This window comes from Oryctolagus cuniculus, chromosome 2, assembly GCF_964237555.1.
Source record: "Oryctolagus cuniculus chromosome 2, mOryCun1.1, whole genome shotgun sequence".
Lineage (NCBI taxonomy): Eukaryota > Metazoa > Chordata > Mammalia > Lagomorpha > Leporidae > Oryctolagus > Oryctolagus cuniculus.
In genome coordinates, this window is record NC_091433.1 from 114,790,018 (window position 1) to 114,816,552 (window position 26,535).

Below are 26,535 nucleotides of genomic sequence, written 5' to 3' on the forward strand. Positions count from 1 at the left end.
ATCTCAAATGATGCTCTAGCTTCGAATACTCAGAAAGAATAATTACTTTCCTTTAAAAGAGTAGGAACATGGTCATGTAAGTGCTGATGCAGCAAAGGAGAGGAAAGGAGGGAGCCTCAGAGAGTCACTCCGGCCCCTTCTACCCGACCCTGCAGGACCTTCAAGCCTGGCTGCTCTGAGAATCACTCTCAGCAGATGGGGCCCAGGAGGAGCAGCTGGGGCAGCCCAGCCTCACACTTCTGCTTTCCTGGGGGGTTTTTGTTAGGGCTTGGAACACTGTGGTATCATCATTACTATAACTTTTATAGCCTGCACAGTAGTAACTGGCAGCATCGTCACACTCCACGCCACTGATGGTGAGAGTGAACTCTGTCCCAGATCCACTGCCTTTGAACCGCGAAGGGACCCCAGATGCCAGAGTGGATGCACCATAGATCAGGAGCTTGGGAGGCTGCCCTGGTTTCTGCTGAAACCAGGATAACCAGTTGTTATTATAAACGCTCTCACTGGACTGGCAACTGATGGTGACTGTGCCTCCCACAGCTGCAGACACGGGGGATGGAGTCTGGGTCATCACAAGGGCACATCTGGCACCTGAGAAGGGAAACAGAAACACAGAGACCACACTCATCCTCACGTTCTAAGAGGACGCTCCTGCAGAGACGGGCAGCCCTGGCCACACTGCCCCAGGCCGTTCCTGCTGCTGGCCTTCCTTACCTGGGAGCCAGAGCAGCAGGAGCCCCAGCAGCTGAGTGGGGGCCCTCGTGTCCATGCTGGTTCCTGCCTGGCACTGCCTCCTGCATGGGGTGGGAGCAGCCTGCTCCTAAATGCCCAGAGAGGTGGGCGGTGCTCTGGGGACATGCAAATGAGCAGGGGTGGGGCAGGGCTGTGCCCAGCTCAAGGGCCCAGGGCAGCTCAGAACTCAGCCCAGGGGCTGTGTCTCCATCTGCCCCAGCTCAGACCAGGGCTGCACAAATTTACCTGTAGTGTGTACACTTCTACCAGGAGATGTCACCTCCGAAAGTCACTCAGGGACATTTCCAAAACATTGAATTTACGGGACAAGAAATACTAGAAGCAAGTATTATCCACAGTAAAGACACCCCTGCTAAAACTGGGCTCCATTTTTTTATCTCCATCCGTCAGGGCACTGATATTGCCTCTGACCTGTGTGTTGGCTGACTTCATGCTAAAGGGATAGGAGAATATTTAAAAGCTTTTGTCAGGGACAATTTGTCTATCCGACCATCATCGAGAGTACAATGAGTGATTCTTTCAGATAACACAATGTGGAGTTGCCCGATACATTCCCTCTGCCTCTGCCTCTGCCCCTGTCTAGGTGGAGACAGACGGAGGCACACGTGCACCTGCACACCCACATCCTCATTGTCCTGAGCACTGGCCCTGCTCCATGGGAGGCACATCAGATAGCACAGTTTGAACATCATTGGTTTGTTTCTCATCTGCCCGGCCCACTAAAATGAAAGATCTATGACATAAAGGGCTCTGTTCAATTTGTTCCGATTTTTCCATGCCTAAGAGATTGTGATACTATTCCTTGCATGCCTTTATATACCAACAATGAAGCTCTTCTTGGTGCAAATCCATGAGAATGTTCTATTTGATTTTGCAAGCTCACACGATTCCACATGTGACCTTCAGGGGGAGCCAGCGCACCTCAGGTCTGGTAGTGACAGAGGGCTTGGGAGGATTCAGACTCACAGCCTTGTCTAGACTCTTGAGGGACAGTGGTTTTCTGCTACTCCATGTTGGATTCCTCATAGAGTGGAGGGCTGACCTAGTGTTTATAGAGTACATTGACAATATTTCAGTGTGTGGCCGGCGTTGTGGGTATCTAATGAAGACACCACCCTCAGATCCGGCATCACATCTGGGTGCCAGATCGAGACCTGGCTACTCCACGTCTGATCCAGCTCTCTGCTATGGCCTGGGAAAGCAGTGGAAGATGACCCAAGTCCTTGGGCCCCTACACCCATATGGGAGTCCAGGAAGAATCTCCTGGCTCCTGGCTTTGCATGGGGTAGTTACCCAAGTTGTAGCCATCTAGGGAGTGAACCAGCAGATGGACGACCTCTCTCTGCCTCTGCCTCTCTGTAACTTTTACCTTTCAAATGAATAAATATTTTAAAAATGGTAAAAAAAAAAATGGATACTTTGCTTACGTTAAAGTAAGTTAAATTCATGTATCGTGGTATGATAAAACCATGGAAGAGCTAACAGTTCTATATGCATTTCCTTGTTTCACTGGGGCTTACTCTAGACTTAGAGGTCAGTGCAGGAAGCGTTAGGAACACCCGCAGGCTGCTTCTCTGGAGCTGTCACCTAGAGAAGAGCTCAAGGAGTGGTGACCCCAGTCAGAGTCTGGAGCTGCCTCCACATTCAACATCTCAGGAGTTTTCAAGGAAGTCCTTATACTATTTTTTTGTCTGAGACTTATGTTTTAAAGGTGGGTTTCACAGTCATATTAAAAAGAGGTCATATGCAATACACAACTAGAAAACAAACACCCTACAAAACACTAATCCAACAGGGTATATGTCGTGAGAACTCCATACAATATGTTTGCAGATGCATTTTCTCTATATCAGTTCCTAAAATGTGCTGGGAGAGGTTTTGGTCATTAGGTATGCTCTTAAATTATGATATAATTGTGCTGATAAGATAACCTAGAGGAGGCCAGTACTGTGGTGTAGCAGGAAAGCCGCCAACTGCAGTGCCGGCATCCAAAATGGGCACCAGTTCAACATGGCTGCTCCACTTCCCATCCAGCTGTCTGCTATGGCCTGGGAAAGCAGTAGAAGACGACCCAAGTCCTTGGGCCTCTGTACTGCTATAGGAGATCTGAAAGAAGCTCCTTGTTCCTGGCTTCGGATCAGCACAATCCAGCCGTTGTGGCCTACTTGGGAGTAAACCAGCAGATGGAAGACCTCTCTCTCTCTCTCTCTCTCCTCTCTCTCTCTCTGTCTCTCCTTCTCTTTGTGTGTGTAACTCTGATTTTCAAGTAAAACATATAATAAACAAAAGAAAAAATTATATATGGTGTCAAAATTTCTTGCAGTAAAACAATCTGATCTCCTAATTCTTTTCCGTATACTCTCTTAAGTAGTCCTGGAGGTTTCATTAAATTTCTAAATTATCTGCTCACAACCTCTTGGCTTCTATGACAAGTCATCTAGGTTTACACATTGTAGCTGATTTGTAAGAGTGTAGTGAGAGGCCAGCACTGTGCACACTAGGTTAATCCTCCACCTGAAGTGCGGCATCCCATATGGGCACCGATTCGTATCCCAGCTCTTCTTCTTCCATTGTAGACATGAACTGGCACCCACATGGGATACCTCCACTGCAGGTGATGGCTTTACCGGGCTAGGGCACAGCACCGGCCTCACCCTATCAGGTCTAATTCTGTCTCAGGGAGACATAGCAGAGATGGTAAGAGTGTAACATGGGACACAAAACTTCTCCAACACAAAAGCCATCCACAGCCTACTGCCTGCTCACTAGGACTGTCATCTAAGGAGCTGGGCAGGGTGGCTGAGTAAGGACTGTGATGGGGAGATGATGTGGAAGGACCTGGGGGAGCGATACAATCCCAATGGTCCTGAAGTCGGGAGGAGGGCCAGGGTCCAGGGGCTGTGACAGGGCAGCAGGCTGTGGAGTGATGGGGGGAGGGGCCTCAGAGCAGGAAATGTAGCCATCCTGACACTGGAGAAACCGGGAACGGAATCCCATGCACGGGATAAAGAGGAAGAGGTAGGTGTGAGTCAAGGAGTCACCAGAGGTCTGAGGAACATCAGGAAAACAACTTCCTCTGTCCAGAAGTATTCACAATTTTCTTAAGAAAACCTGGAGCAAAGGGAAGACCAGCATCATGGCACAGTATGTAAAGCTGCTACTTGCAATGCCAGCAGCCTACATCAGAGACTGGTTTGAATCCCCTCTGCTCCCCTTCTGATCCTATTTCCTGCTAATGCACACCCTGGAAGGCACCAGAAAATGGCCCAAGTTCTTTGATTCCTGCTAGACAGGGGAGACCTAGGGCCAGTTCTGGCTCTGGGCTTCTGCTTGCTAAGTCCTCACTGTTAACCATCTGTGGACGCACTAGTTTACCAAAAATATTCGGGCTACCTTTTTTGTTATCTCCAGTGTCAGGGCACTGACTCTTGCCATGGACTTGTGTGTTGCCTGGTTTCATGCTACAGGAACAAGAGAAATTTTAAAACCTTTGGCCTCAATCAAAGGACAATTTGGCTATCTGCCCATTACTGAGACTACACCTTAGTCTGTTTCTTCAGGAACACAAGTGTTGAACTGACCAATTCATTCTCTCTGCCTCTGCCCCTGGCCTGGCTAGGCTGAGACAGGACGATGCTCTAAGAGGACCTGGACACCCACTGCCCCCTTGCCCAGAGCAATGGCCTTGATCCTAGGCGGCTTCTCCAATGGAGCAGAGTGGGAGCACATGGACAACATGACATGTGTGCTTATTATCTCCCTGCCCACTAAAGTGAGAGATCTATGAGACAGAGGGCTCTGCTCCTTTTCCCATTTACTCTACATCTACAAGAGATTGTGATACTGTTAGCTATGTACCATAGTGTGTGGACAATGAAGCTACATAATTGTTTGATTTGGATTAAATGAAGACCTTCTGACTCAGGGATTGAAAGCAACACGATCACACCTGTGATCCGCAGAGGGAGACACTGCACTGGTAGTCCAAAGTAGTGACAGAGGGAAGGGAAACAGAAGAGGGGTGGGCGAGTGAGGAAGGAGGGAGGACATGGTGGGAAGTGGCATTAGCTCTCATAACTGTGGATATATGATGGGCCGGCCTCATGTAGTAGGTAGGCCACCAAAGGCAGCACCAGCATCCCACAGGGCAGCTGTGGGAGTCCTGGCTGCTCCACTGCCAATCCAGCTCCCTGCTTGGCCTGGGAAGGCTCCTGTAGATGGCTCCAGTGTTGGAGCCCTGGCACCCATGTGGGAGACCTGAGAGAAGCTCCATCTCCAGGTCTTGGCTGGCACAGTTTCAGCCACTGCAGCCATTGGAGAAGAGACCAGCTGATGGAAGAGAACTCTGTCTCTGAAACTGTGTGTGTGTGTCTGTGTATAAAACACGGACTTTCAATAAGGAAATAAATATTTTAAATAACTGTAGATATGAAATTACTTTCCTTCATAAAATTTTATAATCACTGGTATTTAAAATATTTTTTCTTGTAATAGCTATAATGTCTCTCTTTTCCTATATGAATCACAAATGATGTTGTAGCTCCAATACTCAGAAAGAATAATTGCCTTTCTAAACAGTAGGGTCATGGTCATGTCTGTGCTGGTGCCGCCAGGAAGAAGAAGAGGGAAGCCTCAGAGGAGTGACCCTGGCCCCTTCCACCCAACCCGGCAGGGACCTCAAGCCTGGCTGCTATGAGAATCACTCTCAGCAGATGGGGGCCAGGAGGAGCAGCTGGGGTAGCCCAGCCTCACACTTCTGCTTTCCTGAGGGGTTTTTGTTAGGGCTTGTATCACTGTGGTATCAGCATTACTATAACTATAAGTCTGCTGACAGTAGTAAGTGGCAGCATCGTCACACTGCACGTCGCTGATGGTGAGAGTGAACTGTGTCCCAGATCCACTGCCTTTGAACCGCGATGGGACCCCAGAGGCCAGTTTGGATGCAAAATAGATCAGGAGCTTAGGAGAGTGCCCTGGTTTCTGCTGATACCAGGCCAAAAAGCTGTAAATGTTCTCACTGGCCTGGCAATTGATGGTGACTGTGTCTCCCACAGCTGCAGACACGGGGGATGGAGTCTGGGTCATATCAATGGCAAATGTGGCACCTGAGGAGGGAAACAGAAACACAGAGACCACACTCATGCTCATGTTCTAAGAGGACACTCCGGCAGAAACATGCAGCCCTGGCCACACTGCCCGAGGCCGTTCCTGCTGCTGGCCTTCCTTACCTGGGAGCCAGAGCAGCAGGAGCCCCAGCAGCTGAGTGGGGGCCCTCGTGTCCATGCTGGGTCCTGCCTGGCACTGCCTCCTGCATGGGGCGGGAGCAGCCTGCTCCTAAATGCCCAGAGAGGTGGGCGGTGCTCTGGGGACATGCAAATGAGCATGGGCGGGGCAGGGCTGTGTCCACCTGAAGGGCCCAAGCAGCTCAGAACTCAGCCCAGGGGCTGTGTCTCCAGCTGCCCCAGCTCAGACCAGGACTGCACAAGTTTACCTACAGTGCCCATGCTTCTACCGGGAGACTTCACCTCCCAAAGTCACTGAGGGACCTTTGCCAAAATTTAAGTGAACTGAACAACCTGATGGTATAATGTATTCATGGTTAGGTGGGGATCTGTAGCAGAAAGTCCTTTTCTCTAGAGAACAGCTGGTCACACCTTGGGAGGTGAAGTCAGTGTCTTTTCCCTTTTTGAGTGAGTGGCTGGGCTCTGATATCCTCCCAGTGTCACTGTGTTCTCACGTGGGGTCCATTCTACAGCACACAGAGAACAGCTGACTGTAAGCTGAGCGAGCACACAGTGCCTCTGAGAGAGAATCTGTTGGGTAAGTATCTTGATGACCTCCTGTCAGTGCAGGTATGTGACAGCCGCAGGGTCAGCTATCAAAGAAATAGAGTGGAGGAGGAGGCTTTGATAGGTTGATCTGTGTCTGCATGGAGGGGAGAAACTGGCTTTGCAGGGACATGAGAGGTAGGATGAGTGGAGGGATGAGAAGGGACAGAGGAGGAGAGGAAAGAGTCTGGGATGCAGAGGAAGCCCTGCCCCACACTGACATGCAGTCTCCTGGGGTTGAGGAGGCTCTGAGAGAATGGCAGTCAGGGGCACAGCTGCCGCTCAGGAGGAACTGGGTGTAGATTTGTGTCCCCATGGAGTGAGGCAGAGACAGTGAGGAGCTGTGTGTGTCACTCCATCCTGGGCTGGTACCTGTATTATTTTAAATTCTGGCCTCGGCTATGGGATTAACCTGGCCTTGTGGAGGGAATAGATTCCAAGGTATAGAGACCTGAGCTCAAATCCCAGCACCCACACCTGCTCAGCATGGGACTTTGGGGAACCCTCCCTGTTACTGGGATGCAGTCAGATAGGGGAATTCTCTCCATCCATCAGCACCTGCACACAGGGGCAGTGTCCCCAGGTGTCCACATCAGACCCAGGTTGCACAAGTTTCCTACAGAGAATGTCTCTCTGGGGGTCTCAGCAGAGAGAGGACCAATGTGGGTAGAGGTCCACGCTCTCCTCACAGCTTAGCCCAGTTTTTCTGCTACAGCTACACCAGTACAGGGGCTTGCACAGCCCAGAACTTGCAAGAACGTCCCTCCCCCTCTCTCTCTTCCTCTCTCTCTGTCTTTCTCTTTCTCTCTCTCTTTCTCCCTCTCCCTCTAGAGCCTGTGTTCACCTCTCACTGATGCTCACTTTTTATGACTATATACTTGAGGAACAGTGCTTTTTCTGCTACTCCGTGTTGAATTCTTTGTCTAGTGGAGGATTAAGCAGTGATGATAGAGTAAATGGAAAGTATGTCATTGTAAAATTTAAAAGACAAATATAAAAAAGAGTGGGAATGGTTTGAGAAAAGAGGGAGGACATGGTGGGAAGAGGCATTACGCTCGCACAACTGTGGATAGGATGGCCCAGCCTTGTACAGTGGGTAAAGCCGCCGCATGCAGTGCCAGCATCCCACATGGGCACGAATGGAGTCCTGACTGTTCCACTTCAAACAAGCCGCCTGCTAATGGCCTGGGAAAGCACCAGTGGATGGAACTAATGTTTCATCTGGGAGACCTGAAAGAAGTTCCATGTCCCAGCTGTTGCCAGGCACAGCCTCAGCAGGTGCAGGCCTCAGCAGGTGCAGCCATTGGAGGAGTGAACCAACAGATGGGAGAGAACTCTCTCTCTCTCAGTGTGTGTATGTGTGTGCAGCTGCTTCCAAGGAGGAGGAAAGGAGGGAGCCTCAGAGGAGTCACCCTGGCCCCTTCCACCCGACCCTGCAGGACCTTCAAGCCTGGCTGCTCTGAGAATCACTCTCAGCAGATGGGGCCCAGGAGGAGCAGCTGGGGCAGCCCAGCACCACACTTCTGCTTTCCTGGGGGGTTTTTGTTAGGGCTTGTATCATTGTGGTACAATCAGCACTACTACTACTAAATTCGCCTAGACAGTAGTAAGTGGCAGCATCGTCACACTGCACGCCACTGATGGTGAGAGTGAACTGTGTCCCAGATCCACTGCCTTTGAACCGCGATGAGACCCCAGATGCCAGAGTGGATGCAGAATAGATCAGTTGCTTGGGAGGCTGCCCTGGTTTCTGCTGAAACCAGGCTAAGTAGTTGTTATTATAAACACTCTGACTGGCCTGGCAATTGATGGTGACTGTGCCTCCCACAGCTACAGACACGGGCGATGGTGTCTGGGTCAGCACGGCTGCAAATGTGGCACCTGAGAAGGGAAACAGAGACACAGAGACCACACTCATCCTCCTGTTCTAAGAGGACGCTCCTGCAGAGACGGGCAGCCCTGGCCACACTGCCCGAGGCCGTTCCTGCTGCTGGCCTTCCTTACCTGGGAGCCAGAGCAGCAGGAGCCCCAGCAGCTGAGTGGGGGCCCTCGTGTCCATGCTGGGTCCTGCCTGGCACTGCCTCCTGCATGGGGCGGGAGCAGCCTGCTCCTAAATGCCCAGAGAGGTGGGCGGTGCTCTGGGGACATGCAAATGAGCAGGGGCGGGGCAGGGCTGTGTCCACCTGAAGGGCCCAAGCAGCTCAGAACTCAGCCCAGGGGCTGTGTCTCCAGCTGCCCCAGCTCAGACCAGGACTGCACAAGTTTACCTACAGTGCCCATGCTTCTACCGGGAGACTTCACCTCCCAAAGTCACTGAGGGACCTTTGCCAAAATTTAAGTGAACTGAACAACCTGATGGTATAATGTATTCATGGTTAGGTGGGGATCTGTAGCAGAAAGTCCTTTTCTCTAGAGAACAGCTGGTCACACCTTGGGAGGTGCAGTCAGTGTCTTTTCCCTTTTTGAGTGAGTGGCTGGGCTCTGATATCCTCCCAGTGTCACTGTGTTCTCACGTGGGGTCCATTCTACAGCACACAGAGAACAGCTGACTGTAAGCTGAGCGAGCACACAGTGCCTCTGAGAGAGAATCTGTTGGGTAAGTATCTTGATGACCTCCTGTCAGTGCAGGTATGTGACAGCCGCAGGGTCAGCTATCAAAGAAATAGAGTGGAGGAGGAGGCTTTGATAGGTTGATCTGTGTCTGCATGGAGGGGAGAAACTGGCTTTGCAGGGACATGAGAGGTAGGATGAGTGGAGGGATGAGAAGGGACAGAGGAGGAGAGGAAAGAGTCTGGGATGCAGAGGAGGCCCTGCCCCACACTGACATGCAGTCCCCTGGGGTTGAGGAGGCTCTGAGAGAATGGCAGTCGGGGGCACAGCTGCCGCCCAGGAGGAACTGGGTGCAGATTTGTGTCCCCATGGAGTGAGGCAGAGACAGTGAGGAGCTGTGTGTGTCACTCCATCCTGGGCTGGTACCTGTATTATTTTAAATTCTGGCCTCGGCTATGGGATTAACCTGGCCTTGTGGAGGGAATAGATTCCAAGGTATAGAGACCTGAGCTCAAATCCCAGCACCCACACCTGCTCAGCATGGGACTTTGGGGAACCCTCCCTGTTACTGGGATGCAGTCAGATAGGGGAATTCTCTCCATCCATCAGCACCTGCACACAGGGGCAGTGTCCCCAGGTGTCCACATCAGACCCAGGTTGCACAAGTTTCCTACAGAGAATGTCTCTCTGGGGGTCTCAGCAGAGAGAGGACCAATGTGGGTAGAGGTCCACGCTCTCCTCACAGCTTAGCCCAGTTTTTCTGCTACAGCTACACCAGTACAGGGGCTTGCACAGCCCAGAACTTGCAAGAACGTCCCTCCCCCTCTCTCTCTTCCTCTCTCTCTGTCTTTCTCTTTCTCTCTCTCTTTCTCCCTCTCCCTCTAGAGCCTGTGTTCACCTCTCACTGATGCTCACTTTTTATGACTATATACTTGAGGAACAGTGCTTTTTCTGCTACTCCGTGTTGAATTCTTTGTCTAGTGGAGGATTAAGCAGTGATGATAGAGTAAATGGAAAGTATGTCATTGTAAAATTTAAAAGACAAATATAAAAAAGAGTGGGAATGGTTTGAGAAAAGAGGGAGGACATGGTGGGAAGAGGCATTACGCTCGCACAACTGTGGATAGGATGGCCCAGCCTTGTACAGTGGGTAAAGCCGCCGCATGCAGTGCCAGCATCCCACATGGGCACGGATGGAGTCCTGACTGTTCCACTTCAAACAAGCCGCCTGCTAATGGCCTGGGAAAGCACCAGTGGATGGAACTAATGTTTCATCTGGGAGACCTGAAAGAAGTTCCATGTCCCAGCTGTTGCCAGGCACAGCCTCAGCAGGTGCAGCCATTGGAGGAGTGAACCAACAGATGGGAGAGAACTCTCTCTCTCTCAGTGTGTGTATGTGTGTGCAGCTGCTTCCAAGGAGGAGGAAAGGAGGGAGCCTCAGAGGAGTCACCCTGGCCCCTTCCACCCGACCCTGCAGGACCTTCAAGCCTGGCTGCTCTGAGAATCACTCTCAGCAGATGGGGCCCAGGAGGAGCAGCTGGGGCAGCCCAGCACCACACTTCTGCTTTCCTGGGGGGTTTTTGTTAGGGCTTGTATCATTGTGGTACAATCAGCACTACTACTACTAAATTCGCCTAGACAGTAGTAAGTGGCAGCATCGTCACACTGCACGCCACTGATGGTGAGAGTGAACTGTGTCCCAGATCCACTGCCTTTGAACCGCGATGAGACCCCAGATGCCAGAGTGGATGCAGAATAGATCAGAAGCTTGGGAGGCTGCCCTGGTTTCTGCTGAAACCAGGCTAAGTAGTTGTTATTATAAACACTCTGACTGGCCTGGCAATTGATGGTGACTGTGCCTCCCACAGCTACAGACACGGGCGATGGTGTCTGGGTCAGCACGGCTGCAAATGTGGCACCTGAGAAGGGAAACAGAGACACAGAGACCACACTCATCCTCACGTTCTAAGAGGACGCTCCTGCAGAGACAGGCAGCCCTGGCCACGCTGCCAGACGCTGTTCCTGTTGCTGGCCTTCCTTACCTGGGAGCCAGAGCAGCAGGAGCCCCAGCAGCTGAGTGGGGGCCCTCGTGTCCATGCTGGGTCCTGCCTGGCACTGCCTCCTGCATGGGGTGGGAGCAGCCTGCTCCTAAATGCCCAGAGAGGTGGGCGGTGCTCTGGGGACATGCAAATGAGCAGGGGCGGGGCAGGGCTGTGGCCACCTGAAGGACCCAGGGCAGCTCAGAACTCAGCCCAGGGGCTGTGTCTCAGCTGCCCCAACTCAGACCAGGGCTGCACAAGTTTACCTGCTGTGCACATGCTTCTACTGGGAGAAGTCACCTTCCAAAGACACTGAAGGACATTGCCAGCACTTTAAATGAACTGAAGACCTGGTAGTGTAATCTTTTCATGGTTAGGTGGGGATCTGTAGGAGAGAGTTCTTTTCTCTAGAGAACAGCTGGTCACACCTTGGAAGGTGAAGTCAGTGTCTTTTCCCTTTTGAGTGAGTGGCTGGGCTCTGATATCCTCCCAATGGCACTGTGTTCTCACGTGGGGTCCATTCTACAGCACACAGAGAACAGCTGACTGTAAGCTGAGCGAGCACACAGTGCCTCTGATAGAGAATCTGTTGGATAAGTATCTTGATGACCTCCTGTCAGTGCAGGTATGTGACAGCCACAGGGTCAGCTATCAAAGCACGAGAGTGGAGGAGGAGGCTTCGATTGGTTGATCTTTGCCTGCACAGAGGGGAAAAATTGGCGTTGCAGGGAAATTAGAGGTAGGATGAGTGGAGGGATGAGAAGGGACAGAGGAGGAGAGGAAAGAGTCTGGGATGCAGAGGAGGCCCTGCCCCACACTGACATGCATTCCCCTGGGGTTGAGGAGGCTCTGAGAGAATGGCAGTCGGGGGCACAGCTGCAGGAGGGACTGGGTAGAAGATGTGGGTCCCCGTGGAGGGAGGCAGAGACAGTGAGGAGCCGTGTGTGTCACCCCATCCTGGGCTTGTCTCCTGTGTTATTTTAAATTCTGGCCTCAGCTTTGGGATTAACACGGCCATGTGGAGGGAATAGATTTAAAGTTATAGAGACCTGAGCTAAATCCCAGGACCCCCACCTGCTCACCATGGGACTTTGGGTAACCCTCCCTACCCACTGAGATGCAGTCAGATAGGAGAATTCTCTCCAGTGTCTCAGCACCTGCACACAGGTGCCATGGCCCCAGGTATCCACATCATTCCTAAGTTGCACAGGTTTCCTACAGAGAACGTCTCTCTGGGGGTCTCAGCAGGGAGAGTACCAGTGTGGGTAGAGTGCCCATGCTTTCCTCTTGGCTCAGCCCAGCTATGCTGCTGCAGCTACACTGGTGACAGGGACTGCAGGGCTTGCATAGCCCAGAACTTGCAAGAACGTCCCTCTCCCTCTCTCTCTTCCTCTCTCTCTGTCTCTCTTTCTCTCTCTGCCTCTCTCTCCCTCTAGAGCTCTGTATTCACCTCTCACTGATGCTCACTTTTTATGTCTATAAATATTAAATATATCAAAAATGGAAAACTGTGGGGCCGGCGCTGTGGCACAGTGTGCTAAAGCCCTGGCCTGAAGTGCCAGCATCCCATAAGGACATGGGTTCTAGTCCTGGGAAAGCAGTAGAAGATGGCCCAAGTCCTTGGGCCCCTGAACCCACATGGGAGACCTGGAAGACGCTCCTGGCTTCGGATCAACACAGCTCCGGTCGTTGTAGCCATCTAGAGAGGGAACCTGCGCATGGGAGACTTTCTCTCTGTCTCTACCTCTCTAACTCCGTATTTCAAATAAAAATAAATAAATCTTTAAAAAATGGAAAAGGGTAACATTTAAGAAAATTATCTTCACTAGAAATAAGTATTAACAACAGTACAAGACGCCCTTACTAAACTGGGTTCCTCTTTTATGTCTCCAGTGTTGGGGCACTGATTCTTCCACTGACCTGTATGTTGGCTGGTTTCATGCCTCAGCAATTTAAAAAATTTAAAAAGCTTCTTCCTCCATCAAAGGACAAAGTTTCTGTTACTGAGACTTCTGTTAGTTTACTTTTTCAGGAAACACAAATGTTGAACTTCCTGATTCATTCCCTCTGCTTCTGCCCTAAGACAGGAGGATGCACTAAGTGGACCTGGACACACACTGCCCACCTGTCCCGAGCAATGGCAGTGTCCAGGGGAGGCCTCTCACATGGCCCAGAGTGGGAGCAGGTATTGAACTGCATATGTTTGTTTCTTATCTGCCCTGCCCACTGAAATGAGAGATCTAGGAGATGAAGGGCTCTGTTCGATTTTTACAATTCTTCTATGCCTAGGAGATTGTGATACTGTTCGTTGTGAGCCACTGTGTGCAAACAATGAAGCTGCTATTGGTTCAATTCGATGAGCATTTGCTATTTGATTTTGAATTGAATGAAGGACTGCTCAAGCAGGGATTCAGAGCAGACGCGATTCCACCTGTGATGCCCAGGGGCGCCAGCGCACCTCAGGTCTGGTAGTGACAGAGGGATTGGGAGAAGACACAGCCTTGTCTAGACACGTGAGGAACAGTGGTTTTTCTGCTAGTCCCTGTTGAATTCTTTGTTTAGTGGAGGGTGAAGCTGGTGATTATCAAGTAAATGGAAAGTATGTCATTGTAAAATTTAAAAGACAAATGAAAAAAGAACAGTGGGGATGGTTTGAGAAAGGAGGGAGGACATGGTGGGAAGTGCCATTATGCTCTCACAGCTGTGGATACTGTGGGCCAGCCTTGTGCAGTGGGTAAAGCCACCACATTCAATGCCAGCATCATACAGGGTCATGGGTGGGAGTCATGACTGCTCCACTTCCAAACGAGCTCCCTGCTAATGGCCTGGGAAAGCACCAGTGGACTGAACAAGTATTAAAGCCCTGGCACCAATGTAGGAGACCTGAAAGAAGTTCTATATTCCAGCTCTTGCAAGGAATAGACTCAGCCAGTGTAGCCATTGGAGGAGTGACCCAGCAGATGGAAGAGAACTCTCTCTCTGTGTCACTGTGTGTGTGTGTTTCTGTCTGTGTGTGTAAAGCATGTGCTTTCAATAATAAATAAATCATTTAAACAACTGTACATATAAAAAAGCTAAAAACTTTACATATGAAATTGGCATCCTTTATAAAATTTTCTAATCACAAAAATTTAAAATATTTTTCCTTGTAATATCTATAATGATTTCTCTTTTGCTCTATGAATCCCAAATGATGTTCTAGCTATAAATTCTCAGAAAAAATTATTGTTTTCCTTTAAAACAGTAGGGAGATGGTCATGTCTGTGCTGCAGCCGCCAAGGAAGAGGAAAGGAGGGAGCCTCAGAGGAGTCACCCTGGCCCCTTCCACCAGACCCTGCAGGACCTTCAAGCCTGGCTGCTCTGAGAATCACTCTCAGCAGGTGGGGCCCAGCAGGAGCAGCTGGGACAGCCCAGCCTCACACTTCTGCTTTCCTGGGTGGTTTTTGTTAGGGCTTAGAACACTGTGGTAAATATTACCACTATAACGGGCTGCACAGTAGTAAGTGGCAGCATCGTCACACTGCACGCCGTTGATGGTGAGAGTGAACTGTGTCCCAGATCCACTGCCTTTGAACCGCGATGGGACCCCAGATGCCAGATTGGATGCAGCATAGATCAGAAGCTTGGGAGGCTGCCCTGGTTTCTGCTGAAACCAGGCTAAGTTGTTGTTATTATAAACACTCTGACTGGCCTGGCAACTGATGGTGACTGTGCTTCCCACAGCTGCAGACACGGGGGATGCAGTCTGGGTCAGCATAGGGTCACATTTGGCACCTGAGAAGGTAAGCAGAAACACAGAGACCACACTCATCCTCACGTTCTAAGAGGACGCTTCTGCAGAGACAGGCAGCCCTGGCCACACTGCCAGAGGCTGTTCCTGATGCTGGCCTTCCTTACCTGGGAGCCAGAGCAGCAGGAGCCCCAGCAGCTGAGTGGGGGCCCTCGTGTCCATGCTGGGTCCTGCCTGGCACTGCCTCCTGCATGGGGTGGGAGCAGCCTGCTCCTAAATGCCCAGAGAGGTGGGCGGTGCTCTGGGGACATGCAAATGAGCAGGGGCGGGGCAGGGCTGTGTCCACCTGAAGGACCCAGGGCAGCTCAGAACTCATCCCAGGGGCTGTGTCTCCAGCTGCCCCAGCTCAGACGAGGGCTGTATAGTTTACATGTAGTGCGCATGTTTCTTATGGGAGATGTCCTATCCCAAAGTCACTGAGGGACACTTGCATAAAATTTAAGTGTTCTTGACAAGTTGTTTTAATTGATTCATGGTTATGTTGGGATTCTGTAGGAGAAAGTCCATTTTCTAGGAAATACTTAGTTACACTTTAAAGCTGATATCAATGATTTTACTTGCTTGTCCTCTGACGTCCTCACATTGTCCCCTCACGGCAGACCACTGCACCAGGGAGATGGTCTCTGAGAGACGAGACTTTTGTCCCACACTCACCTCTGTACTGACTCAGAATAAACATCCCCAGAACAAGCGGCTGCCAGAGAGAGACCAGGACTCAGAAGGAGAAGGCAGGTGCTTAGATGAGAGATCACATGTGTGCGCTCTCCCATCTGCAGCCAGAGTTCTGAGTCAAGGATGCAGGAGGAAACCAGAAGTGCGAGTTTCAAGGACTCACCAGAGGTCTGGGGAACATCAGGGAAGAGGCCAAGGCCACTCTGGCTGTCTGCCAGGTTGGCAGGAGTCTGTCTCTGTGGGTGTGAGAACCACAAGCTGCAGTCCTCTTGCTGGTTTTAGGTTTTTGATACAAAAAAGCCAGAGTTTCCTGGTGATCTCGCTGATGATCCTACATTCTGGGAAATCTCTGAGAATCAGCCTCTGCTCCAAATGACCTCACTGACGGCTGAGCTGTTGATGGACTGGATCCTCGTAGAGTCAATCAACCCTCTCCAATCCTTCAGTTACCTGCAGTAAAAGCCTGGAGGGAACTCAAACTGCAGGGCATATGGTACACAGTTAGACCTGATTTATGGTTGAGAGGGTCCTTGGGGAAGGTCTTCAGTCTCTGCTATAATCCACTTGAGAGTCTGTCTCATCATACACTAATGACTGGTAAATGAGAGTTAACAATTTAAGTGTCTGAGAGCAATACAAACAGTGCTAAGTGCCTGAATTTGTGTGGCCTGGTGGAAAGAACAAAAACTAATTACCAAAATCAGTGAGCGAGTCTTGAATGAGTTACTAAAACTAATAGTAGTGAAGGGTTATGGAAGGACATGTCTAATGAACGGGTTTGTTTGAGCAGGGTGTTAATGATTAATAAGTAGTAGAGTTAAACTAAAAGGTAGATGTTCCAATGTTCGTAATCAATTGTTATAAGTAGACGTTCGATTCTTTGCAAAATAACCACTATGCTTTTTGTAATCCATTATTATATAATTTAGCACCACTTTGAGTCTCTGTTCTATTGTATCTCAAATATCAAGTCAATCTTTGAAATCAAAGCAATTGTTACATGGCTATGGAAATTGGGAGGAGGGAGTGGTTACACATAATACAAGGTCAATAGTTTCAAGTGGATGCGAAATAGGCTGTGTTATCGTAAAGAAGAATTATTAACTCTGTAAGGATCACTAATGAGTGGACATTACAGAATTTATGAGAACAGTAAAATATGTGTAAAATGAACAGCTTTGCTGTGAGCATGCCTCTCATTCCTCCCTACTCAGATGCCTCCCACACCACCAGGAAGCCCTGGATCTGCTGGAGCTGGCCTCCAGCACATCAGAAAAACTAACTTCCCTCTCTACTCTGTCCAGAAAGCTTCACATTTTTCTTAAGAAAACCCGGAGAGAAGTTAAGGTTGGCTGCGTATCACAGTGGATAAGGCTGCCACTTGCAAAGCCAGCAGCCTACATCAGAGACTGGGTTGAATCCCCACTGCTCCACTTCTGACCCATTTCCTGCTAATGCACACTCTGGGAGGCAGCAGAAAATGGCCCAAGTTCTTGGATTCTTGCCACATAGGGGAGACCAGGGGTAGTTCAATATGGGAACCGGTACAACATGGCTGCTCCACTTCAAATCCGCTGCCTGCTATAGCCTGGGAAAACAGTAGAAGATGGCCCGAGTCCTTGGGCACCTGCACCCAGGAAGAGACCTGGAAGAAGCCTCTGGCTCATGGCTTCAGATTGGCACAGCTCCATCCATTGTGGCCCATTGGAGAATAAACTAGCAGATGGAAGACCTCTCTCTCTCTCTCTCTCTCTCTCTGCCTCTCTGTGTACCTCTGACTTTCAAGTAAATAAATAAATGTTAAAAATATAAGAAAATCTATAATGAGTTTAATTCAAATATGATTTACAACTTAGTAACTTATATGTGTAGACAAAGTTACACACACTGCATTTTCCATCTTTATACATTGTTAATTTTTTTGTTGTTTATATCATTTGAAAAATTTAAAAAATAGCCAAGTACTTTAGCAATATGTACAGATATATTTTTGTTGGTGGTTTCTATTTTAAAAGAATCAACTTCCTTCTGATTTGCCTCAAGTTCCAGTGGAAATGCCTACAAGAACTAGCTAATAAATAAAAACCAAGAGAAGTACATTGGAAATACTGATTCACTTTGGTAGCAAACGGTTGTCTTGGAAGACAAATGAAGGCAGACAAGAACACTTAAGGGGAAGTAGGCTATTTCAAATACTCCATAGTTGACCTAAAATTTATTTTTTAAAAAGAGCTACGCTATGGTATCCACTGATACCAATGTCCACCGAGTTTATGGTGACTTCAAACAAAACAAATGTCCATGAAGAAAAAGGCTGTATTTAATTTTATCTCAATTTAGTTTCAGTCAATGGTAACTTTTTCTCAATACAATACCCCCTTCTCTGTATAAGGCTGCTCTGATTGACTGTAAGTCCAGGGAAAGGGGAAGATAAGAGAGTTAACTACCCACAGCTATAAGTAGACAATAAAGTTATGCTTCCCTCTGGTTGTGCTAATAGTAATGTCTAAAGATATGCAAATTTTCTCTTCTTTATTTATTTCTCTTCTTTATTTATTCTTTCTCACTTCTTTATTATCTGTAACCTTTGGAAACTGATCAAACAAAGCTACGAAATCAGCACATGTCTGAAAGCTGTGTATAAAACATAAATGACCTCGAATTTCAAGCTCTCATGTATTAGTGTGTCAGTCAATCTTAATAAAAAAAGAAAAAAGAAAAAAATGGCTCCTAAGACAGCCTTATATTGTAGAATCAGAATCCAAATGCAGTGAGTGTGGCTAAAAGCTAATTGTAGATCTCTTGCTTCTGTACATATTAGCTTTGCTTGCTAACGGCCAAGGGCACATCTTGTGAAACTATGTGGGCCCAAATTCCCAGGAACTAGGTTGACTGAAATGTGTCCCTCACTGTTATCTTACAACCATATCTTGGGTCTGTTCCTGGGTTTGTTATTGGTAGCTGTTATCTTTCAACCATATTCTGGTTTTCCTTTTTATTGTTTGCTGCATGCCAGGGTTCCAGTTTGAAGTTGTGAGCTCTGGTGGACAGAATACTATAAAAAGCAGTGTCAGCCACTGTTGGGGGCCGCACTCTGGTGAGGCGTGCTGGTCCCGATCGGTGGCCAGTTCCTAACTGTTACCTTGCCTCTCATTTGTGTCTCAGTTGCTTCTCATTTTCAGTAAAATTCTTATATTGTAATACACTATTTTAGCTGATGAGTGGGTGCAACAATATCATTCTTTAAAAAGGGAAATTGTTCTTTTTAACTTGACACCCATCCCATACCCTGGTCTCCCATGGGGTGCAGGGCCCAAGCACTTGGGCCATTCTCCACTGCACTCCCTGGCCACAGCAGAGAGCTGGCTTGCAAGAGGAGCAACCGGGACAGAATCCAGTGCCCTGACCCACCAGGACTAGAACCCAGTATGCTGGTGCCGCAAGGCAGAGGATTAGCCTATTGAGCCATGGCGCCGGCCAGCATTTTATATTCTATAGAAGAACTATTTGGGTTTGTTGAACCAATATGTTTTCATAAACTATCCATGAAAAATAGTTCAACACTGCTTAATATAACTCAGGCTGAAATTTGTGTTACCTTATTCAAAATTGTTGCATTAATGTGGAGATTTTTAACAGGTTATTGCAAAATGTAAATCAAGAAAATTGGCAGATGGAAAACATCACAAGTATAGAAATGTGTGTTTGGTAAGGAAGGTTAAGAAGGAAAGAGTTCTTTTGAGTAAAGAAAGGACATGGTTTGTAAGAATGACTTCATCCTGATGGCTGGTTTATTCTAGACTGAAATGGAAATGATGGAATATTTCAAGTAAGTTGGAGAGGGTGTGTGGAAGTCACCAAAGGTTATGCAAGGAAGACATTTGGGATACAAAAGCTATTCTATTTCTCTTTGACATAGAATTAGAATCTGATTCTCTGTGAAAGCAATGAGTTAAAGTAATCTGTTATGTTCTCTTGATACCTCTGTTAAATTCAAATTGTTTAGAAACAGCTGAGTGTTTTATTAAGAGCCATGGGTTATTTAAATATATGCTTATTCTAAAATATTTGAATAATATCCTTGTAAGGATGATCAGATTTGGTCTATATTATGTCCTGATGGTAAAGGATCTTATTTCAACCAGATACTTTAAGCCTTCTTGGCATCCTTGACAGGCATTCCAAAAAATCCAAAATCAAAGTTCCAAAGAATTTGGACTCTGAAATTTCCAGTAAAATTGGACTTGATTTTTGCCTCCTAATACTCAATACTCAAATAATGGTGTGGGAAGCGGGACGCCGCTCTCCCACCAGGGGAACAAAGGGAGCGAAATGTCATCACCCTCAGGGTGAACAAGATGGCGCTTGCAGGGAAAGGAACTACTAAAGAAGTAAAAAACAAAATGGCGACGAGGTGCATGCCTCCCATGTGATCCCATAGCTGATTGGATAGAAGACGCATGCCCTTCACATGATCAGCTCACGGATTGGACTGCTGTGTGCATGGCCTCCCATGTGATCCCGTAGCTGATTGGATAGGAGACACATGCCTTTCACATGATCAGCTCGCGGATTGGACTGCTGTGTGCACAGACTCTATAGTGCTTTTGATTGGTTGCTGTGGGTATATAAATCGAGTGGCTTTGTGCTGGGGGGCGCTCTCTGGACTCCCGAGTTCAGGAAGCCTGTCTGCACAGACGCCAAATAAATCCTCGTGCTTTTGCATCAGCTGGTCTGGAGTCTGAGTCTTTGGGGTGTGCCTCTCGACGTGTTAGCAACCTCACTCCGAGGGTCTAACACCCTCTGTTGGTTCACTCCCCTAATGACCGTTATGGCCAGCACTGCACCAGTCCGAATCCAGGAGCTGGGTACTTCCTCCTGGTCTCCCATGTGGGTACAGGGACCCAAGCACTTGGGCCATCCTCCACTGCCCTCCCGGGCCACAGCAGAGAGCTGGACTGAAAGAGGAGCCACCGGGACTAGTACGCAGTGCCACAACCAGGCCTAGAACCTGGGGTGCTGGTGCCACAGGAAGAGGATTAGCCAAGAGAGCCACGTGCCAGCCATATTTTATTGTTCTATCTTTAATGCTATATGTGCATACATATTGTATGTCTACATGGGAAAACGTATTAAGAACTTTGCTGTGATTGTCTTATAGATAAAAGAGTGCTCATAAATTTAAACTGCTAAAATTACTCAAAGGTACATTTTGATTCATGTGACCTGAACCTCTGTATCAGATGTTTTCACTTGGTTGGTAGAAAGAAACTAAAACTAAAAAGGTTTCTGTATGTTTGCGCTTGAATTTGCTGGTTAAACAAGCTACACCATGTTAGCTATTTAAGAGATGTTTCCAAATACATGCATTCTTAAAATTTATAGAAGGCATTGAGCCTTCTGGTAAATGTTGTCCTAAGTTGTCATTTAATGGTTGAAATCTTTGCTAAGTTTTCCAATGATAGTGCTATTGTCAGTAAGCAATGTGGGACTTGCTCCCTCATTTCTCTATTCTAAGCCCAACTTGTCCTCTCATTTCTCTATTCTCTTCAAGGTAGGAAACTAATTCTATTCCAAAGGACTCTCCAAGATGCACAATTTGATTTTTAGACCTTAAAAAAGGGATGGCTAGCAGATTTCTGTAATAGCATAGCCAAAAGGAAAGCTTACATTGTAATATCACAGCTAGATTTACTTCGCCATGGGAAAAATAAACAGGCAAAACATCCCTTTCAGAGCAAACAGAGGGAGAGAAAGTTTTAAAGTGAGGACATAGCTTTCCTCATGGACATGGTCTACCTCAGGGAAAACCACTATCAGAACATGCCTGTACTTTAGGCTTCTAGTTGAGGCCACCAAAGATTAGAGATGGGACATGAGCACCTCCTTCACCTGCATCCTCTGGTCTGCTTTGACAAAAACCAGGAGGAAAAGAAAGCTAGGCATCAGAAGCAATGTAAAGAGAGGTGGCAGGCCTATTAAAGGCAGCTCTGCACAGTGATCTGCCCTCAAGGAGACCCAACAGCCCAGTGCGCTGCAGTGGCTTTCAGTGTGGTAAGCCTGGGTTCAGCAGAAGTCAGCTAGGAAGAGCCCTGTCAGTTCTGCCAGCCAAGAGTTGGATCTCTGGAAATGGACCTGCCCTGGAGTCGAAGGACGCCCAGGTCAGAGCCCCAGATCTTGCTGGCTCCAAGCTGAAGGGCCCTTCACTCAGCCCAGTTTCCAAAGTGACCAGCACTGCTGAGGGGACGGCCAAGTAGGGTCACAACATTGCAGGCAGAACTGTAAGTTTCCTGTTAGGGATGCCACCTGCCTTTACCCCGCCAGCTCTCCTCCCAGGCCAGCTAGGTAATGGAAGTCAACAGGGTGCATTCCCCAAGAGGTTCACACCTCCCTTAGTATGTACCCCATGTGAAGAAATAGATAAATCTGGGCCTCATAACTGACAAGGCATTAAAGCCCACCAGATTATTATCAAGCCACTTCTGTTAGTTTCTTTTTGACTCTCAATCAGAGAACTCAGTCATGGTTTAGACAGCAGCTCTCTTGGGTCCTCTAGTAATGGCTCTGTCCTTTGTTCTAGACCCTATCTAGCACATCTGATGCCTCATTCTTTATAGTCATAGCCTCTACTCCAACATCAATGGCTCTGCTCCTGACCTGTGTGTATTGATGGGCCTCTCCCCCACCTGATGTTGTATGATTGTTCAGAATTTCCCTACAGACAAACCCCTCTACCTGCAAAAGTTGAGTGGCCTCTCTCCCGGTTGCTTGGGATCAGCTTTGAACCACGTCCATCAAACAGGTCTCACAAGGGTCCAGAGCCCCCTCCCCCATTGCCTCTCCTCTGTGAAACCTCTCATTACCTGGTTAATGCCACTCTTAGGATCATTGGTTGCTATTCTCAAACTGTCTTTTATACTACCATGTCTGTTTAAGTCTTTACAGGAGTTGATAATGGAACGAACCAAGGCCGTCAGCAACCAGGTAGTCAACCAAATGATGCTACAGGGATATACTCAGCTCTCCACCCAGGAGACAGCAGCTTGAGACATTGCCCCATGCCAGCAGAGAGCACCTCAGCATCCCATGTCAGCAGGAAGTAGCTCTAAAGACAGATCATCATCCCTCTACCCCTCCTGGACTTTTGGGACTAATGTAATCTGATACACTCTTGCTTTCAGTCAGTCCCCCAAGGAACACAGCTTCTCAGCAAACTCTGTGACCCGGGGGACTGCTGCGCCCTAAGGGGAGGAAGCTTCACAGCCCAGGGCCATCGTGGGAAAATGATGAACCACCTCACTGTTTGTGCACATAGGTAACATCAAGTGTGGGAACGCAGTGCACCTGCGTAATCCATGACCAAGACCTTAACTATTCTAGTATCCTGCTGGATTCTCGACGTGATTGACAACACCGAAATCCGTGCTGTTTAAACCTGACGAGTGCACGCACCCACCCTGTAAGAAACGTGTGAAACCTGGAAGGGGCAGTAGCTTGTGAGGCAGCCCATCCAGACTGCTCTGCGTTTGACTCCTGGTCTGAGGAGCTGGATAAACTTGAACTGGGATTCTCCAAGCTGAGGGAGGGGGGAGTATCCCCTGAGCAAGTGGCTGCAGGGAGATTGCAGCCTCAGGCCTTTTTTATTTTTTTACAGAAAGGATTTATTAATTTATTGATTTGAAATGTAGAGTTACAGAGAGGGAGAGACAGAGGCACAGAGAGGGAGAGATCACTCCCCAGAGGGCCCACAGTGGCCATATCTGGCCTACGCCAAACTCAGGAGCCAGGGAAGTTTAATCCAATATGTACTCACATCCAAGAAAAATCCAGAAAGACATCACATTAAAAATGTGACAGTGATCTCAAGAACATATAAAAATTAAAATAAACCAAACCAAATGTCTCTGGAAGGAAATAAATAATAGAAATTAGGCAGAGTGGATACTGTGGCAGTGTCTTCAGCTGCCACTTGGAACACCCACAGCCCACATTTGAGTTTGAGTGCCTGCGGTTTACTCTCAGCTCCGATTCTTTTTTTTTTTTTTTTTTTTTTGACAGGCAGAGTGGACAGTGAGAGAGAGAGACAGAGAGAAAGGTCTTCTTTGCCATTGGTTCACCCTCCAATGGCCGCTGCAGCCAGCGCACCATGCTGATCCGAAGCCAGGAGCCAGGTGCTTCCTCCTGGTCTCCCATGTGGGTGCAGGACCCAAGCACTTGGGCCATCCTCCACTGCACTCCCTGGCCACAGCAGAGAGCTGGCCTGGAAGAGGGGCAACCGGGAAAGAATCTGGCGCGCCGACCGGGACTAGAACCTGGTGTGCCGGCGCCACAAGGCAGAGGATTAGCCTAGTGAGCCGCGGCGCCGGCCCTCAGCTCCACTGCTGATGCCTCTTCCTGCTCATGCACCTGGGAAGCGGCAGATGGTGGCCCAAGTACTTTGGCTGCTGCCACCCACATAGGCCCAGATGGAGTCCCTGACCCCTGGCATCAGCCTGGCCCTTGTCTGCTCACATCCCACACTGAGTGCCTGGTCTAATCCCAATCTTCTCCATGCCAGCTTCCTGCTCATGTGCACCCTGAGAGTGAGGACTCAGGGCCTGGGTCCCTGCCATCTACGTGGGAGGCCTGAGCGGCGTCCTGGGCTACTGGCTTCAGCCTGGCCTTTGGGGGAGTAAACCAATGGACAGAAGATCTTTCTCTCAATCTCTCTCTCTCTCTCTCTTTCCAGCTCAAATAAAAATAAATACATAAACAATTTTCAAAGACTCTCTCCAGGGCTGATTTCTTATTTGCAGATGCCTGTCAGCCTCTTGCAGACAATCAGCAGGACAATATGAACACTAAAATTACGCCAGGGGGAAATTTTTTTTTTCTTTTTCACAGTTTGCTGTGGTACTCAGTTAGTTTGTTGTTGTTGTGTTGTTGTGTAAAGAAACTTTCCATTTCAGAATAGCTTATAATTTACAAATCAAAAAATTGTGAAGCAGTACACACAGTGCCTTTCCACTGCACATCCAGCTGACAGCTCACATGGATGCGTTCGTCACAATCGGTAAACAACACCCAGCTTTCCTGTTGTGAACATTTGCTGTTAGTGGATGGGAAAAAAGACAGTGGGCACCTGGTGGGAAACTGAAGATGGGCTTTCTTCTGAACCACGGGGTCCCCGCCCGCTGCTGTCCACTCGGATGCTCTGCAGCTCCCAGCAACACTGCTCCTCCACCTTTTCCACCCCCATAACAAAGAGCCTGACAGCAAAAGGAACCTGGGAAGCCCTCTGTCCCTCCCACCTAGACACAGGGAACAGGAGGCCAGAGCACCGGGTCTTCTCCCAGCTCAGCAGCGCTGAGACTAAAGCAGGCTCTTCAGCTCCTAATCTGAGCTCTTTTCCTCTTCTCACACCGCTCTCTCCGTGCAAAGCCCAGCACAGCAGGCTGCACAGAATCTCTATGTGACTTGACTGTTGTGAGCACTCCAGCTGCACTCCATTAGGAGGCTATGATAGGGGCTCACTGTTCTCAAGCCCACAAAGGAAAGTTAATACATACCTTCTTCTTCCCTGCTACTCTTTTTAAAGATTTATTTATTTATTTGATAGTTACACAGAGAGTGAAGGAGAGGCAGAGAGAGAGAGAAGAGAGAAAGAGAGAGAGAGAGAGAGAGGTCTTCCATCTGCTGGTTCATTCCCCTACTGGCCACAATGGCCAGAGCTGCACCAATCCGAAGCCAGGAGCCAGGAGCTTCTTCCAGTTCTCCCACTTGGATGCAGGAGCCCAAGTTCTTGGGCCATCTTATACTCCCTTTCCGGGCCACAGCAGAGAGGTGTAACAGGTGTTTCAGACTTGGAACTCATGTAGGAGACCTGAAAGTGGTTCAGTCTCCCAGCTTTTGGCAGGCACAGCCTAAGTCTGTGCAGCCATTTGAGGAGAGAACCAGCAGATGAAAGAGAACTCTCTCTCTTCACTGTATGTATGTGTGTGTGTGCGTGTGTTTTTGTGTGTCTGCTAAAGCATGGGCTTTCATAATTAAATAATCTTTTTTAAAAACTGTACATATTAAAAACCTGTACGTAAGAAATTGGTATCCTTCATAAAATTTTATATTTACTTGTATTCAAAATTATTTACTTGTAATATCTATAATGTTTGTCCTTTGCTCTATAAATCTCAAATTGTGCTCTAGATGCGATACTCAGAATAATTGCTTTCCTTTAGAACAGTAGGGTCATGGTCATGTCAGTGCTGTAGCCGCCAAGGAGGAGGAAAGGAGGGAGCTTCAGAGGAGTCAGCCTGGCTCCTTCTACCCGACCCTGCAGGACCTTCAAGCCTGGCTGCTCTGAGAATCACTCTCTGCAGATGGGGCCCAGGAGGAGCAGCTGGGGCAGCCCAGCCCCACACTTCTGCTTTCCTGGGGGGTTTTTGTTAAGGCTTGTATCACTGTGGTACCATCAGTACTACTACTTTTATATCCTGCACAGTAGTAAGTGGCAGCATCGTCACACACCACATCGCTGATGGTGAGAGTGAACTGTGTCCCAGATCCACTGCCTTTGAACCGCGATGGGACCCCAGATGCCAGAGTGGATGCCAGATAGATCAGGAGCTTGGGAGGCTGCCCTGGTTTCTGTTGAAACCAGGCTAAGCGGTTGTTACTATAAACACTCTCACTGGCCTGGCAATTGATGGTGACTGTGTCTCCCACAGGGACAGACTTGGAAGATGGAGTCTGGGTCATCACGATGGCAAATGTGGCACCTGAGAAGGGAAACAGAAATACAGAGACCACACTCATCCTCACGTTCTAAGAGGACGCTCCTGCAGAGACCACACTGCCCTGGCCACACTGCCTGAGGCCGTTCCTGCTGCTGCAATTCCTTACCTGGGAGCCAGAGCAGCAGGAG

The 26,535-nt window shown here is 48.6% G+C and overlaps 1 long non-coding RNA gene and 1 gene segment (V, D, J or C); one reads left to right on the forward strand and one right to left on the reverse strand.

Moving 5' to 3' along the window:
* Positions 1-26,535, forward strand: part of LOC138848564 (uncharacterized) — a 284,768-nt gene that overhangs the window by 9,093 nt on the left and 249,140 nt on the right. The window lies entirely within an intron of this gene.
* Positions 5,434-26,535, reverse strand: part of LOC103347745 (immunoglobulin kappa variable 1-5-like) — a 32,772-nt gene continuing 11,670 nt past the window's right edge. The window contains 1 exon segment of the V gene segment in view: positions 5,434-5,861. Coding sequence covers positions 5,434-5,861 — 428 coding nt within the window.